At 42.7% G+C, this 16827-nt stretch overlaps 1 protein-coding gene across 4 annotated transcripts in view; it reads right to left on the bottom strand.

Moving 5' to 3' along the window:
• The window catches only part of PDZRN4 (PDZ domain containing ring finger 4), a 234099-nt gene extending 217811 nt beyond the window's left edge, over window positions 1-16288 (bottom strand). Inside the window, exons 1-3 of one of the 4 annotated variants that reach the window (XM_068190017.1) lie at window positions 15455-16288; window positions 13039-13125; window positions 9166-9270 (exon numbers count right to left, since the gene is read on the bottom strand). In XM_068190017.1, the coding sequence (XP_068046118.1) occupies window positions 9166-9270; window positions 13039-13125; window positions 15455-16273 (1011 nt within the window). In that variant the 5' untranslated portion in view covers window positions 16274-16288. Of the gene's footprint in view, window positions 1-9165; window positions 9271-13038; window positions 13126-13809; window positions 13902-14515; window positions 14921-15454 lie in introns of those variants that run through there. The other 3 variants (XM_068190018.1, XM_068190019.1, XM_068190020.1) reach the window with 3 other exon arrangements.
• Between the last annotated feature and the right edge of the window lie 539 nt (window positions 16289-16827).

The raw sequence follows: 16827 nt of genomic DNA, 5'->3' as shown, positions 1-16827 counted from the left end.
TTTTACTAAGTATAGTCTTTGTTGGTGGTTTGAAGTGACCACATCTGCTCTTGCCAATTTGAAAATTAGTTTTTCCATAACAGTATGGCATTAAATGCTGCAGAATTTTTTGTTTTGGAGAGAAGTTACTGAAGATATATATATTTTTAACATTATCACTTCTATTTTCAAAGCATTTGGAAAGCACAGTGCTGTACATGCTTCTTACTACTCCTATTCAAAAGTTCTAAGGAGGAGCATTCTCCCATTCAACACACTGCTGTATTTCACAGCTTCTTAAAAACGGGATTATTATTTTTTTACGTGAAGCCTTGTATAATTACTTCATTTAGTGCATTTCAGCACTGGCAGAAAGTAAAGGCTTTTTTCGTTCAACCTCCAATTATAGACAACAGTGATTACCAAGTTCCTTAAAAATATAACTAGCTGATTAAGAAAAAGAAGAGATCAAAGCCCTTGAAGCACATAGCCTTGGGATTGCAACAATCAGTTCAGTAATTTAAGAATATTCTGCATGCGCACAACACATGTAAGATGTCAACTCCTCTAACTGTGATGTTGTCCCAACCACAATAAAGAGCAACCTTCATGAAAGGCAGAAGAAGGCTCTTTTCACTTTCTGAAAATGCCAAGGGCTTCTGGGGTGCCAGCAGCATGTGCTGTGAGAGACATGGCTTCCTTGCACATTCTTCAGCTCTAAGCAGCAAACTCAGCATGGTCTCAGACTTTTCAGAGCTTTCCATAGCTGGGCTTGCCATCAATTATGTCCATTGATCATATGAGCCTCAAAGGGTTAGATCTTCCTGATACGTCCTAAACTCCTCTCTGAAGCTTCTGACCTTTTCTGCTCTCTATGTAATTGACAAGGCTAAGGAAAGTCATTGGAGAATGCCTTTCCTACTCTCAGCTTTCCATAATTCACCAGGTTAGGGTACCTAGCTCCACAGCAACCACCAAGTTCCCCATATCTCTACGACAGACCTGGACCAAGACCAAGACCAAGGCAATGGTACACAACCTACAGCCCATTTGTCATGGAGATTTGGCTTATAAATTGATGAGAAAGCATTTTTTTCAGGGCTGGCCAAGATCATTCCCAGAGCAAAGATCCAAGAGAAGGGTTTTCACACAAAACCTTGCACCTCCATCAATAAAGATACATTTCTATGATCTTGTCTTCTCTAACATAAATAGACACTGACATGTAAATATAAGTGTATGCAATTATTTGGAAAAGTCCTAAACAAAACACTCCCCTACATATGCCCTTCTCTTCCTGGCAAGGGGATGAAATCAACAGCATTTGACAGCTGTTAGACAAGTTGTTTAATGCATTCCTGAAAGTGTTTAATGAACACCTCACATGAACAAAAATTTCCTCTAAACCTATTACCTCAGCTACACATAAAACTGCATTGCTCTGGCATCTGGGCAAGATGGAAGGATGCTTAAGTCTTGCTGTTTTGTAAGGTTTACCTTAAAGCTTTAAAAACGCCCCAGAAATACTCATGGAAAGGAAGAGAAAGATGACATGCAGCAAGGTCAAGCTCAAACAGGGCATCTAGGAAGATGCTAAGCTTCAACTTGTCAAATTTCTGACACATGATACCTTAGGGGTGAGATCAGACACTTTCAGAAGGAGATGGGTGTGACCAGGCCTTCACAGGATGCTGAGGGATCTGCGGCCCATGGTAGCAACACCATTTATGGGATCTTGCAGGCTCTTACATTAGTCAACTCTTTCATAAGTTAACCAAAAATCCTTCCTAACAGCACTTCTGAGTTGCCACTTTAGCAACTGCCTAACTCTGCAGACCCAGTACAGTTTTCATAGTTCTGCTTCAGTACTGTTCCCCCTCATTTACCTATCAGAGTTCATGACAGTGTGTGTAGATGATCTAATCTGACAATTCAGTGGCCCCTATTCCTACATGCCTTCCATTTCTTCCACACTTCCTATTTATGAGCAAGCACTAGAAAGTACTTCTGTGCAAACCTGAGGTTGGTGCTTTGTACTCTTTAATTGTACGGTTTCCTGTTTTTCTTTTCTCTTGCACATTCTACTTCACTCTCTCTCTTCTGGTCCTACAGTGATCCATCTGTTGTAGAGATCCCCCACAGCCAGAACAAAATAGAAATATCTGATGGGAGAGCAGTGATAATGCACATTCATGTGCATGTTAGATCCTGAAACCTCTTTCATCATGCTTAACCTAAGTTGCCTAAACAAACACCCAGCATGGTAGAAGCAGCATAAAAAAACAGGGTAGAAGATGATTTTTACCACTTCCACTTCACATACTCTCTTGACTTCTTTCATGCTGGATCACATTTCAGAAATACTCTCACACTGTTACTTCTGCCCCATCTGCCTCATGCCATTCCAGTACCACAGCACAGTTTTTCTTTGCTTACTGGGAGCACCTTGCTGACCAAGACCCATGACTCACAATCTGAAGAGATTTACTGAAAAGGACAACACTGCCTTATCTGTCAAATGCACCAATTCTGCAAATAAACTAGTTGGAGAGTTCATCTGGTGGTCATATTCCAACTACGTTTGGCATTTCCATCATTATTTAGATAAAAGCACTGTGAGCATACATATTATCACAAAAACAACACAGCATTATACTTGCACCTGTGCCTGGTTTCTCTGTGAGTACAAGACCAAGCAAATACAGATGGAAAACCCTCCTACAGGCTTGGGCCACTCTAAAGTTGCATCCACAGAAAGTTCTCAGTTTATATGTCAGATTAAAAGACCCACTCTTATAAAACAAGGCATTTTAGAATTTTTTCATGATGCTACACAAGTGTCAAAAAAGTATAAAAAAATATTTTGCCTGTTTATGGATGTAAGACTTCATTCAGTCAACTAAGAGATCAAATAGTGAATTTCTGTTCATAAAATCTTGTCATTCACTATTTACTCTATTACAAAAATTTCACCACTTAAATAAAATTTTGTTTTATTTCTTCCTGTTTTTTTAGGACAGAAAGCATTTTGTGAAATCTTAGTAAGACTAATATACTTCACCAAAAAAACCCCAAGATATTTTAGGTCACAGAAAAATAAGTCTCATTTTTCTTTTTAAAACACAGACAGTGAATTTCTAGAATTTTAAGTGCTTTTTGGAAGAAACATAACCTGTTTCTCTAAACACAATATTTGCATTTTAGTTCAGTGAATAGAGAGGAATGCAGGCACCTCTAAAGACCTGCAGCAAGTCTAGTCAAATGTAGATTACTGATCTGTGAACTGAGGCAACAAATTACAAAATTCAGGCATTCTAGGGTAACCACAGTCAACTTCAGAACAGACAGTGCCTTGAACAGTAAGTTCTTGCACCTACAAGGGATCCAGCCCTCATGGCCTTTTGATAGCAGGCACCAGCAGCAGTAACCACCTTCCAGGTAACACCTGCAGCTTGAGTTAAAACACAGAGGAGGAAAACCTGTGTATTGGCATTTATTCAGTCAGGGAACCCCATCTCTCACATTTTAAAAAGTGTCCTAGCTAGAGGATTTCCTGGTTAACAGCATTTGCTATCTCCCCTCCCAAACTCAGGGCACTATGAAGTTACCAATGCACGTATCATTAAACAAAGTGTCATGTAAGACAAGACTGTGGAAGAAAGAGGGAAATTCTTGTGTATTGTCACAAGCACTTACCTGGAAAAGGGCAGGACCAGTATTCCAGATACAGCTTCCTGGAACTAGTGTCTATTTTATACCAGGTTACTACTGGATAAACTAATTCTCTAAACACCTGCTGGCACCAAGCTCTGTTTGAGGAGGATGGGTGGATGCTGGTCTAACACAGAAGAGCCTTTGCCTTAGTAACAAGGGCAATTACTTGGAGGGGTAAATTCAATATTTTTCAGGCAGAGACCACAACCAGGATCTCTTGCTTTTTAGAGAAGCACTCTAAGGCTTTCTGTTAAGCAAAAAAGCCAGTGAAGGCAGCAGATCCAATTCAACTGAAGTTATGCAGACCAGGTCACACCCGACTTAAAAAATTTACTTAGACAGATGAAAGATTACAGGTGTCCAAAAACCTGTATCTCAACAGGTGAGGGAGAGGTGAAAAGAGTCTACAGACACTTCTAAGCCTGCAGTTTCAATAATTTATTATGCCAGGGTTCTGTCACACTAATTAGGAGTTATCGAACGATTGCAGGTGCCAAACCTGGTTACCTGCAACATAATATTATGAATTTGTTACAGATTTAAGTGAAATTAATACAGCTAAGGCATATTTTGATGCACTGAAAGCTACACCACCAAAATTAGTTTTATTAAGTTTTCTTAGCTACCTCACAAATTTTACTGGCCACATCTCATGCAGCTTTGTTTCAAAGTCATCCCAAATCTTCTGGCTCTGATCCCAGCAAGACATTTTAAGACTCACTACTTCTACAGACATAATCTGACACTGGAAATTCTTAGCCAAATAAACATGACTAGTATCAAAGATTTTTCTTGAGCAACATAGTGAGTGTAATGACAGAAACATGCAGAAGATAAAACATCACAAGACAGACACACAGCACAGTCAGCAGTCTGGCAATAGTTAAAAAAGTCTCTGTGTAGGCACTTAGCAGATGTAAGTTACTTCTGCCAGGATAAGCCTTAAGACTTCATCTTTATTGAAACTGGCTTTGCTGACATGTGCTTCAAAGCCATTGTGCAAATACTCTCCAAAAAACTGGAAAGAACAAAGGGAAACATGGAATACAGGATGAAGCCTTATTTATCATCCACTTATGGAGCTCAGGCTACATGAATAAAATACACAGTCATGATCTATAAATGCATCTGTCTTATTCTTCAGACTTAAAGATCCCAGACTAAAAATTGTTTCCTTTCCCTTCTTCTCTGTCATGCCTGCTTAATTCATGAGAATCAACTGACTAAAATGCAGAAGGGCCAATATTCTCATTTCACTTGAGAGTTAAAGGACAGAAGTCTTTTCCTTGATGTGCAAGGAACAGAAAAATACTTGAGCCTTTCAGCTGATGATGTGCTTACAGTTCCACATATGAATATTTTGGACTTCAACCTAGCCCTTTTTATTTGCATACAAAGTTTTTCATTGCTGTTTTGTTATATGGCAAACTTACTTTGGCAATGTTAATTAACAGTTGCTCCTTTTCCTCAAATTGATGAAAGAAATGTTCTTTTTAAGAAAAAAAAAATCAGAAATTTTATCTGGATTGCAAATTCTCTACTGGTCATGTATTTTTTGTACAACATTGAAGTGATTAAAGAGTATTCTGCAAGACACTGTGACTTACAGAATGGAAGATTATGTGGGAAAAACAATCATGAGGTTGTTTTTTATTCTAAAGCTGAGCTTAAAAACAGAGGACACCACATACCAATATCTGTAAAATTAATGTCACACAAACAACAAAAAAAAACAACTCAACAAACTAGTTCTGACTAGCTGGGTAACTAGGCATTAAGTATTGTGCTTGGAGAGCTGACCAATGTGGTGCCATATTTATGTGAAGCTGAACTGTCTGCAAATTGAGATACAAGTTTTCCTCCATATGGAAAGAGCTGCTTTCAGCATTAATTAGCAGCAGGTGAAACACTTCTGTGTATCAGTAATATTGCTAAGGGTCATAACTGTTTTATGCTGCCTTGAGGAGGTAATCAAGCATGAACAGAGATAAGCAATGAATTTACTCAGTAGGAATGATTAGCATGCAGTAAAGGGGAGGTAAAACGATGCTGAGCTGTATAACTGAGAACCATTCTAAACATACTTTAATAATATAATTTTCTACTAGAAGCAAGCAGAATTCTTTGAACTAGCACAGACTAATAAACAGCCCTGTGCACTCCTTGCTGCTTGTCTCCCCTTGACAGGATTCAGAGGCAGGGTGGAAAGGAAGAAGGCAGAGATCCAAAAGCTAGAGCTCAGTGGCTTTATGCCACTGCTTATATCCAAGGGTTTCATGTTGGGAGTCACAGATATCAGTGCTGCATCTAGTTTTATGAGATGCATTTTACAGAATGTGAACAGTTGTAGTCCTTGAAAACATGATGCAGTGTCAATTTTAGGGAGCTAGATTTTTGAATAAAAACTTCTGAAAGCATCAGAAGACGGCAACATCTGAAGGAACCTGTTACATAGAGGTAACTCATAAGGGTTTATTCTTGATGAATAAATAATGATCATTTGGGGCTTATAATAGGATTCCCGGAAATATATATGTATATCTCAAAGTGTTGCTTGTGCACATCACTGTCCCAGGTCAGCTTTATACTGCATAAACAAGTAATTTTTTCACAGAGGTGTTAACCTTTAATAAGGAGGCTAATGTTGTGCCTGAAACCTGTTCTTCAGCAGAACAGTGAAAATTATCAGCAAGGGTCCTATGACTGTCCCCCATGAAGAGCTGCAGTCCCTTGACACAGGGGATCTGGGGCTGTCACCCTGTCACTCTCAAGCACCACCACCCTGCCAGCACACAGGCATCTGTTTCAGCTTTCAGGTCCTCATGCACAAAATATGCTCCCCTGAGGGTAAAGCCCAATAAACACCAACCTTCTTCAAATGAAAATGTCAGAGGATCTATGGCTTGGGCATATTGATCTTAAAAACTTCCAGCAACTCAAGTCATTTGTGTGTCACTTTTACACTTGGAATAAATACCTCAAGAAAGTAATCTGATTCCTTCTCTTGGCATTCTTCCAAATACCTTAATTATTTTGCAATGCTGCTGCATAGATAATGATAAATGTAAAATAAAAGGCAACACTACTTATATCTACCAGCCTCGGCTCCCAATTCCATCTGCCAGTGCCACAGGACTGTGAAATCCGTTTGTTGCACTAGCTTGCCCAGGAGATGGTGATCTGAAATGTGCATAACTCACCATAATCAACCATGTGCAGTTAATTTTTGTTAAACATGTGATAAACCACTGAAACAAATTACCTTCTTTATTTAGCAATATGCCTTGAGTACAGATTTTCTGATTTAATGGGATAGTTCTGTCCATTATCCCATTAGATATACATTGCTAGAAACACCCCGGGCATCCCATTGCCAAACAAATGACTTAAGCTATTAAAGGGTCTTCAAATAACATCAGTTCCTTCTGCTCTTGATTATTGAAGAATGGCCCCATAAAATATCACCCATTAGATCAGATCACCAAAAAAGTGAAAAGAAACAATAAGAAGTCCCACTTCCTATCAGCTTCTCACCAAACCTCATATCCCATACACCTGCCAACATTTTTGAAATAGTTCCACTACCCTGATTATTTCCTCACAGCAAAAGTTTTCAGAATGATGTCTCACAACAAACCACATCAGAGATGGCAGGGCATCCCACTGCAAGAAGACATTGATAGCTATGCATGGGAAAGGAAAAATTCAATGTTCTGACTCCAGCTGTTTCCTCTATCTAGCATGAAGGAATAATTATTTATTTTCTCCTCTTCTTTTTATTTTGGTCTAATAAATTCTGAAAAACTGAAACATATAGTAGAAATTTTGGCCTAATCCAAAATATTTTAAAATGCTTGACTGAATACAAAAGTTATATACAAATCTGTTGCATATTAATATGGTGCTCCATTCAGAGCTGTATGAATACTTATGCTAGATTGGATCTATAATGTCACATAGAACTGAAATCTGTTTCAGTATGATTTTATGCAGCCAGAATTTTTCAACAAGTAAAAATCAAGCATCAGTTATGGTGACATTTTGAGATATGAGCTCACATATAATAAATGCTGGTTTGTGACTTTATTCTTCCTTCTTCCGAAACCACTTTGTTTTGTTTTAAAAGAACAAGGCACTATAAGAGCACATAAAATTAAAGCAAGAAGTGTTGAGCAAATGCATGAAATTACATAGCTGGTCAGTCTGCAAAAAAACCCCAAAACACAACGTGGTAAGTGAAATAGTAATGCCAGAAGAAAATAGATCTTTATAGCATAAGGCTGCTGTTCCAAAACAAAACCAAAAAAAAAAACGGATCTGAAAGTTTTTGTATACCTTAGGGAAATAAGACGTATCTTGCAAGTTCAGTTCTGCTCAGCCCACCTGGTGTCTCCTAGAGAGGCATTTATCTGACAGCTTTATTCTTCCAAGAAAATATATTCATTTGATTTCACACACTGCTCTAGGCTCCCAACATTAATAGCAATGCCAGCATACAAACATTCTTAGCTTATGCTTTTAGTCCTTAGCAGGGATATAACATAAGAAACCGGCAGCAGAATTCTGCATTTGTCTTCCAATCCACTTATTTAATGTGTCTTTGTTCAAACACCCATCCCACTGGCAAGTTCACACCATGCTTCTAAGCCTCCTCTAAACTTGCAAAGCTGGAGTGACATGGCCTAAACAGACCCAGCAGCTAGCAGTACGCGCTGTCACTGCGAGTTGTGTCAGAGCTGTGATGGGAAACGCTGTCTTGGCAGCACCCTAAGGAGCCTATTTCAGCTGGAAACTGTTTCTCTGAGATTTCTTGACAGGGCTAATTACAGGTACACATTCGGTCTAGACATCAACCTATTCTTCCAACTGACTTACTGATTTATTTTATTATTTATAGTTATTTTATGAGAAAAACAGCATACAATGCAGGAGCAAACTGAAAATTCTATGCTAACATATTACATGGCCATGAAAGTGCTGTAGTGATCCAGGTGAGAACAACAGATGATCTCGTTCTGATCATACAGCAGGAAGTACTTCCTCTAATTGCTTAAGAAGTTTCACAGCAGTGCTTACCAAGCCATCTTCTCTGCCTTGTCCCAGAGTCATGAAAGTAATAGTCACTACACAGGATAAAATCAGTTTCACTAAACCTGTGAATTTTCAGTCATTTGTCTTCTTTCCCAAGTTAATGAAAAGAAACAAAAAATGCTTCTACTGCTTGCTATTTAAGTGTTGACACCTTTACTTCACCTAGATCAGATTAATCCCAATACAAGTAGATTTATTACTTGTTGGAAAAATCCATCTTGTCTCTAATTCTAAGAAATGTTCAAGCAGTTCAGTGTACAAGAATCATGTTCAGACATAGCAAAGGAGGAAAATTACAACCTACTTAGGGTGAAAACCAACAAATCCTTTAATAATCTCATAATATGACAGAATAATCCATTGGTGTGGGTTCTTTCTTACCTCAATAATCTTGTCATGAATTTGCAGGCCTTCTGCTTTGTCTGCAGGTCCATTTTCCAAAACCTTTGACACATAAATTCCCTCAGCAGATTCCTCCTGATTGTTCTGTACCAGGCAACATGGGAATTGCAAAAAGGGCCACAATTAGTACAAAATTTGAGACAGTACTACAATCAGCAGCAATGAAAAACGTAAATCCACCTGAAATATGCAGCTCATTTTTCTAGCTAAGAATTAAGCTCCTTGAGATTTTTTTTTTAAACTTGCTTAACACAAAGTAGTTATTAATCAAAAGGACAGAATTAATGAACTATTCCAGCAATTTTTATAAGATTATCCATTTACTTCCGGTTATTTTAGTCTAAATGAGACACAGTGTGCAACAGTAATCCGATCCCAGCTAAAATACTTGGAGCAAACCTCAGACTTCACAGCAGCCAGTGACTAGCACATAAATGCACAGTGGAAGACACTGATAAAAATGGACGCACGAGGGTTTATCTCCGAAGGAAAAGGGCTCCTGCAGTACTGCTGCTTGCAAACTGCCTTACTGCATTTGAAAATAAAGCTCCAAGGAACAAAGTGACATTAGTTAGCTGGCACATAACAGTGAGAGAATTTGGTTGGAACTGGTTAACCTCATAAATCCTATTCACATGGGAGATTGAGAACCTGCTCAACTATGAAATCCATACAGACGAGCTCTGGACAAAAAGAGAATCCATCTCCAGCTGATCCCTATGCAATGCTAAGTACAACTCACATAAGGTCAAATTGGAAACAGACAAGTTATCCCCTCAGCTGCAACAATATGATGTTGTTGTACATGCTGGAATTACTTGATTTCATCACATGATAATTAAAAGTAGTTCTAAATAATTATTAATAAAGAACTAATGTCAAACAGACACTGCCTACTTACAGGGTTTTAAGTGTTTATACAAATAATAACCTAGCTGACAATAACTGAAGGAATCTTTTTCCAGCTGATTTATGCTTTGGATTTCAGTTTATATATGCTTATTTTCTTTCTGTGACTGGTGACTCCCTGACCAACAGCACAGTTCATATGTGCACAGGTTTCTAGTCTAGGTCCTATACATCCATGGGGAAAATGCTTTGTAACTTTTTCTATTAAGAAAACTGTGAAGACATATGTAAAACATGCCTTACACAATGTGGCAACATTCCTACGGAGACTTGACCCAGGTAGATTTAAGGTCAATAAATATTTGTTCAGCAAAATATAAGTCAGATTATGTTTTCCTTTTTTTTCCCTTTTTCACAGAGACTCATACATGTCAGGAAAGAAGCAAAAGGGAAACACAGTAACAGTTCTAGCAATATTTTGAAATTATGAACAAATAGATTTCTACTGACTTCCCATCTAAGCAGTGAGAAATGAAACTCTGATAAAAGAAGCACAATGGCCATTAGTGAAAATACAAGAGGGATGGGGTTTGGTTTTAACCTGAGAAAACAAAAAGCTTGATTATAGCATCTTCACCCACATAAAACTGTATTTCTTTCCATCAGCAATTTCATTGGCTTTTCCAATAGCAATGTATGACCTGTTTAAAAAAAGGGTATTTCAGTCTGTCTTGTGGTCCCCATCAGTTGCGTGTGCTGGTACCCACCACTCCTGAAGGAAAGCACAGCACAAGGCACACTGAGCTGCAGCACTGTCACACAGCCCAGGGGCTGTGCAGCAACTGTGCCTGCAGCACGCCTCCCTCCAGCCTGGCTTTGATGTGGTGTTCTCAGGGGAAAGAGTCCTCCCAGCCAGACAGAGCTGGGGCCCTTCAAAGCAGCCTCACTCCCTCAGAGTAATGAATCACCTCTTAGAAACACGCTCATGAGAAGCAAGTTCCATTCTGACAAAATAAAAGATGATCCTGTGATGAGTTGTTCCTTTCCTTGCCTCCTTCCTTCAGGTAGACGGTAAATAGTGGGGATGCCTATTATGGACTGAAAATAAACACGGCCAACAGAAAGTATCTATGTGCATTACCCAAGTCACCAAGAGTCACCTGCTTTCCAAAGGAAAAAAGCTGCATTGCACTTATAAAACACAAATAACGTGATGAAGAACACATCCCCAAGCACATGACTAATATAGAGACATCACTGTTCTGCTCTTCTGCTGCAAGAGCCAATGTTTCAACCAAGGGCACTTTTTTCCTGGAAAGTCTGAATGTACAGAGCACCTTCATGAACTCTTTTTTTGTCTTTTTAACAATTCCTGTTCCACTATTTAAGCTTTCCAGCAGAACTCTGTATTTTCACTAATTGAGTCAACGCAAGCATTTTTTCCTGTTCCCTCCTCAGCTCCAGATACACCGAGTCTCACACTAACACCTGGGAAATGCCAATCAAAAGCCTGTGGTAGTCACATTTGTCAAAATAAGAACAAAACGCAAAGGAATTTCCAAATTGAACTTCCAAGACTCAAAGCCACCTGTGACTCATCCCTGCCTCACAACCTCACCAATTTGTCTCCAAATATGAGTGTTCATAGAAATTAATTTCCTTTTCTCCATTCAGCAGTTTTCTCAACACACAGTGCTATAGACCATCATATATTTATCATTCACTCCTTAAAATTACAAAATATTAAGTCAGAAAGTGTGACAGTTTGTGATACATATCACTGTTGCAGTATGCACTTCAGCATCTAAGCCCTTTAAAGAAGCTCAGTTGTCACCCCAAGAAAACTGAGCACATGCTCCCTTTCCCCTGCAGTTCTCCCACAGATGTAAATAAGAGACATCACAATGCAATCCAAACTAAAGATTGACTGAATTTTGTTACTGCTGTACTCAAATATGAACATAATCACGGCATGTGTGCTTTAACTTGTAGCCATCTATTGTCTCATCCTTCCACTAGAAAAATCTAAGAAATTCTTGCTTTGGATTTACAGCCCCAACCTCTGATAACTGCTGGTCTTCATATTTACCCACAGGGAGCAGTAACTGCAGCACAGACAGTGGACTGATGGGAACAGACTCTTTGGCACCACTAAATATAGCTTTAGAGCAGAAGATTGCCAAACTAATATACAGGGTCCTACTCCCTCCTCAACAATACTAGAAGGCTACAATTCTCCCCTTAACAAGAACCTGATCAGTGCATAATTATTACCAATCCTTTTTAATCAACTATTAATTTTCCAGTTTAACAGGTTTCTTTACCCTTCATATGCAATGACAGTCCAGATTAATGCTTTTGGAAAGATGAAGTAAAAAAAAAAAAAAAACCCAAAAAAAACCAAGCATATTCATGTGTATATTCTAAGTGGGGGCTAGTGATCCTTATGCATATTCTATGGTTTGCAATGAATTTCTAAACCTAAAATGATGAGATTAAGATATAGCATTGGTGAAAACCATTTCAGTTCATAAAGAAAAACTGAAAGCAGACATGTGAGAACAGGACATGTGCTTAAACTACCTGAGCTACAGAAGCAAATTTTCTTCTCTCCTGTAAATGAAAAAAAAAAAAAAAAAGACAAGCTTTTTTCACAAAAATTCCAAAGGCTTAATCCTGCAACAATGACTTTTACAAGTAGTCCCAGATATTTCCATTGAAGTTTGCATGAATACATATTATTCACTTGGGAACTGAGTGTAAACCAGCCTAAAGTTTTAAAGCAAAGCCACTATGAACACCCTTCCAAAAAAATGAGAATAATACAATTCTCATGAGATAACATCTTCCAAACAATGACTCCAGATATACCTGATAAAAAACAGTTCTTCTATCTGAAGAACAGATTCCATACCTACTGTCACCAAAAATTACTCTTAATAAACAGCGTGTACAGTAAAAGTAGATGGGGACAAAATCACCTACAGTTACTTTCTGCATTACCTGATTGGGTCGTCCTCCTATAATATTGAATCCCAAAGTGTCATTTTCTCGGTGTAGCATAATCATTAATGGCTTGCGTACTCCTCCCTAAGAAGCAAGAGATTAAACATTGTTAAAGAACACAGTCTCAACAAGAAGTTATTAAATGAAAACATTATTGCACACAAGATTTTTAGCTGGAGAATATATAAGATAAGGCTTGATGGAAAACTAGGCTGAAAAGACTTGGCACTGGAAAAAAAAAACAAAGGAAAAGTCATGATTCACTGAAAAGTTAGCAGGTAACACCTGATTATCTCCAGTTATCTTCAGCTGAACAGAAAAAAAGGACAGATTTGGGGTGTGAGGAATGCTTGGCACCACTGAAAAAAGTCAGAGCTCCAAATGCCTGGAAGTCTCTGTAAACATAAAATCCCTATAAGTGTTAGCATTTTAAACATTAAACATTCAGACTGAAATACACAACATTGAAATTTTTAGACCCCAAAGTCCTACCAGTACACATTTTAAAGCAACTTTCAGAGAACACAGAGAAGCTGAAAAACAGCTCTTTATCCCCATTTTTTTCTCTCCAAAAAGAAAGACTCCAAAATTTAAAAATAGGAGTTGTATTCTGAAAAAAAGGCTTAAAGTATAAATAAGGCACTGAGAAGCATAAACGGAGTAAAAGTTAAAAATGAGGAAAGAAAAAATATTTTCCTTCAGTGGACAAGGTGAATAATTAAAGTTTTTTAAAAATTAAAAATTGGATGCCTTAGCACAGCAAGTTACCTTATTTTACGCTGAAACCCACATTTTATTAACTGTGCCAGTGACGTGTTTCATGCCGGAACGATAGATTTGAGTTTAATTACGTGTATTTGAGTTTAATTAGGTGTATTTCGTGCATTCTACGCAAACGGCTCTGCGCGGCGGAGATGCCCGGGCGGCAGCGCCCACAGCGGCACCTGCCGGCGGCGCTGGGGCGCGGCGGGAGCCCCGGGCGGAGCGACGCTCCCGCCCGTCCCGCACCTCGGCCAGCTCCCTACCGACACTCCCGACACCTCTCCTCCCCGCTTCAGCCACCGCTTTCCTCGCACACCCCACCCTAGCAGTCACTGCTGTCCCACTCCACATGACCTTAGCTCATCTGCCAAGAGATGAAGCAAGTGTATGAGCAACCTCTCAGGTCCAGCAACCTAAACCTCACAGACTAGCTAACTAGAGGAAACGTAGAAAAAACAATACTCAAGTTTTCAAACAGAGTTACTCAATGCCACGAAGACCTGCGAGACCTGTATTCTGAGGCATTCTGGTGTCCTGTGAACAACGTCCCCTTCCCCATTTTCCATGCAGCAGGCAGATGCCCAGCACACTACATTGCTTCTTTGCGTGTGAGTTTCACTGCTCAGACCTTCTCCACCTGGGATTTTGCTTCCCGAGGGCCCAGGTAGATTTAGGTAGAAAGAAAAATTCTTTGCATTAAAACACTTCTCACCACGGCTGCAATCAGCAATGCCTGAGCCTACACACTGAGCTTCCAGGCAGGAATTAAAAAACAACCAGTTCCATCACAGCAGGTGAAGCCAGCTCACCGCAACTCTCGCATGGTTTGTTTTGCCTGAGGAGAGTGTCGGTCTCTGGGCAATGCCCCCAGATCTGAGGGGAAAGCGCAGCACTGCTCCGGCCTCTGCTTATCAACGGCGGTAGCTATCATGCCATTCTCCCAAAGCTTTGCCGTTCTTTCGCCATCGTTTTCAAAGTCTACAATAAGTTTACACTCAAGTTTTTTAAGACAACTTCTCAGCTGCTCAAATAAAAGTTAAAAGCCAGGTCCACGCCCCTGAGCTGCCGCCAGTACCAGCTGGAGCAAAATGAGAACCAAGAGCAGCTGGGTCCCTGCGAGGCGGGGCGGTCTGATGTGGACACCCTGATCGGAGGAGCCAGGACCCGTTTGCCAGCTGCCAGCCCAGGAGCGAAGCCATCTCCCCTCCTGCCCGTTCCCCATCCTCTCCGGCCGAGCAAGCGCTCGGTCGCAGCCTCTGCCAAGCGCTGCTGGGCTCACCGCAGCACGGGATTTCGGCTACCGAAGGGCGCCGGAAGAGGGACAGGCAAGAAACGTGTCCCCAGTGGAGGTGTTACAAAAATTCAGTAAAAATAAAACTCTTCATTTGGCAATAGGATCCGGCGGCTATGTCTCCCCGAAAGAGGCGAGGGACAGGCAGGGGCGGCTCGCACCGCCCGGGGGATGGGCAGCGGGATCGGGCTGGGTCCCGGACTGCTGTGGTGGTGACCGCCGGCCCCGGGGGCACCGCCCGCCCCGTCACTCGGCCGGTGGTTCACAAGTCGGGCACGGGCAAAGCAGGCTGGAGGAGAGCACAGCTGGAGAGGCGCAGACCGGGAGCGCTGCCCCGCCGATCCCTGACGCCGCACTCACCTTGCCGGGCTGGCCACCCGCCAGGTCCCGGGCGATGCTGCTGATGTGGCTCATGTACTGGCCGAACTTCGCCTGGTACCGCCGCGCCGTCAGCTGCACCCCGCTCTGCAGCGCCGACAGCTGCGCCAGCAGCGACTTCTCCCTCCTGCTCCAGCGCAGGGCCTCCCTCTTCAGCTCCTGACCTGGCTCCGGGGCGCCGCCGCCCCGCGGCGTCCGCAGGCAGCGGTGCCCGCCGTCCGCCCGCGGCAGCCCCGCCGAGCCGCCCGGCGAGCGGCCGGAGGGGCGCTCGGCCAGGGGCTGCGGCTCGGCGGGGCCGGGCGGCCCGTAGCGGCACGCCGCGAGGTGGGCGGGCAGCTCCCGCAGCCGCACGGTGCGGCCGCAGCCCCGCGGGCTGTAGTCGCACTTGACTTCCAGCTTCTGGACGAGGCTGCGGAGGGGCAGGACGGGGCGCAGCTCGGCGGCCGCCAGCGGCCGGCAGCGCAGCGGGCAGCGGCGGCGCCGCGCCGCCCAGGGCAGCAGGCAGCCGGCGCAGAAGACGTGTCCGCACGGAGTGGACAGCGGCTCCTCCAGCACCCGCCCGCACAGCCCGCACTGCAGCTCCGCCGCCACCGGCCCCGCGAACCGCGACGGGTCGAAGCCCATGGCGCGGCCGGGCACCGCGAAACTTTCGGCGCCGCGACCCCGGCCTGGTCCCGGCGCCGCTGGAGCCGCTCCCGGCGGGCGGCGGCGAGGGGCGGGCGGAGGAGCGGGGCTGCGCCGGGAGAGGCGGGCGGCAGCGCTGAGACGGAGATCCCAGGGGCTCTCCCCACCCTCTCGCATTAGCTCCCTCTCCGCGGCGCTACCGCCCCACGCCCAGCGCCGGCACCACCTCCGCCCTCCGGGAGCATCCTCGCTGCGCGGCGGGGCGAGGGACCGGGACGCGGGGACGCGCTGCCGCTCGGCCCGCGCCCGCCGCCCTCTCCCGCGCGGGCACTGTCCCGGCGGGAGAGCTGTGTCCCCGGACAGTCACTCGGGACTGGGCTATGGTCGCGGACGGAGGGAGGGAGCGGAAAGGCTGCGGGACAGCGAATTGCTCAGGCTCTGACTGATGCACACTTGTGCTGGTAAATAAAGCGCACGTGTGAGCACGCCGGTTTCATGTCTCTCCAAAAGGCTTCCTCCTCTCTTTTCCTCCCGTTTCGGGATATCCGTCAGGGCACAGAATCCTGAAATCCCTAGCTCTCTTTGTTGCCACACCGTAAAGGAAATAAGTCAGGATAAGAAAATTATTTGTTGAGCTCCCTTAAACCACAGCATATGTATATACAACGCTTTCCTTTAAAGAAAAGCTAAAACACATCAAAATCTGGAAAAGTGTAGTTAGGATCAATAGC

The sequence above is a fragment of the Anomalospiza imberbis genome, chromosome 5, assembly GCF_031753505.1.
Source record: "Anomalospiza imberbis isolate Cuckoo-Finch-1a 21T00152 chromosome 5, ASM3175350v1, whole genome shotgun sequence".
Lineage (NCBI taxonomy): Eukaryota > Metazoa > Chordata > Aves > Passeriformes > Viduidae > Anomalospiza > Anomalospiza imberbis.
The sequence above is the reverse complement of the archived record's forward strand: the minus strand, read 5'-3'. Positions and strand labels throughout refer to the sequence as shown.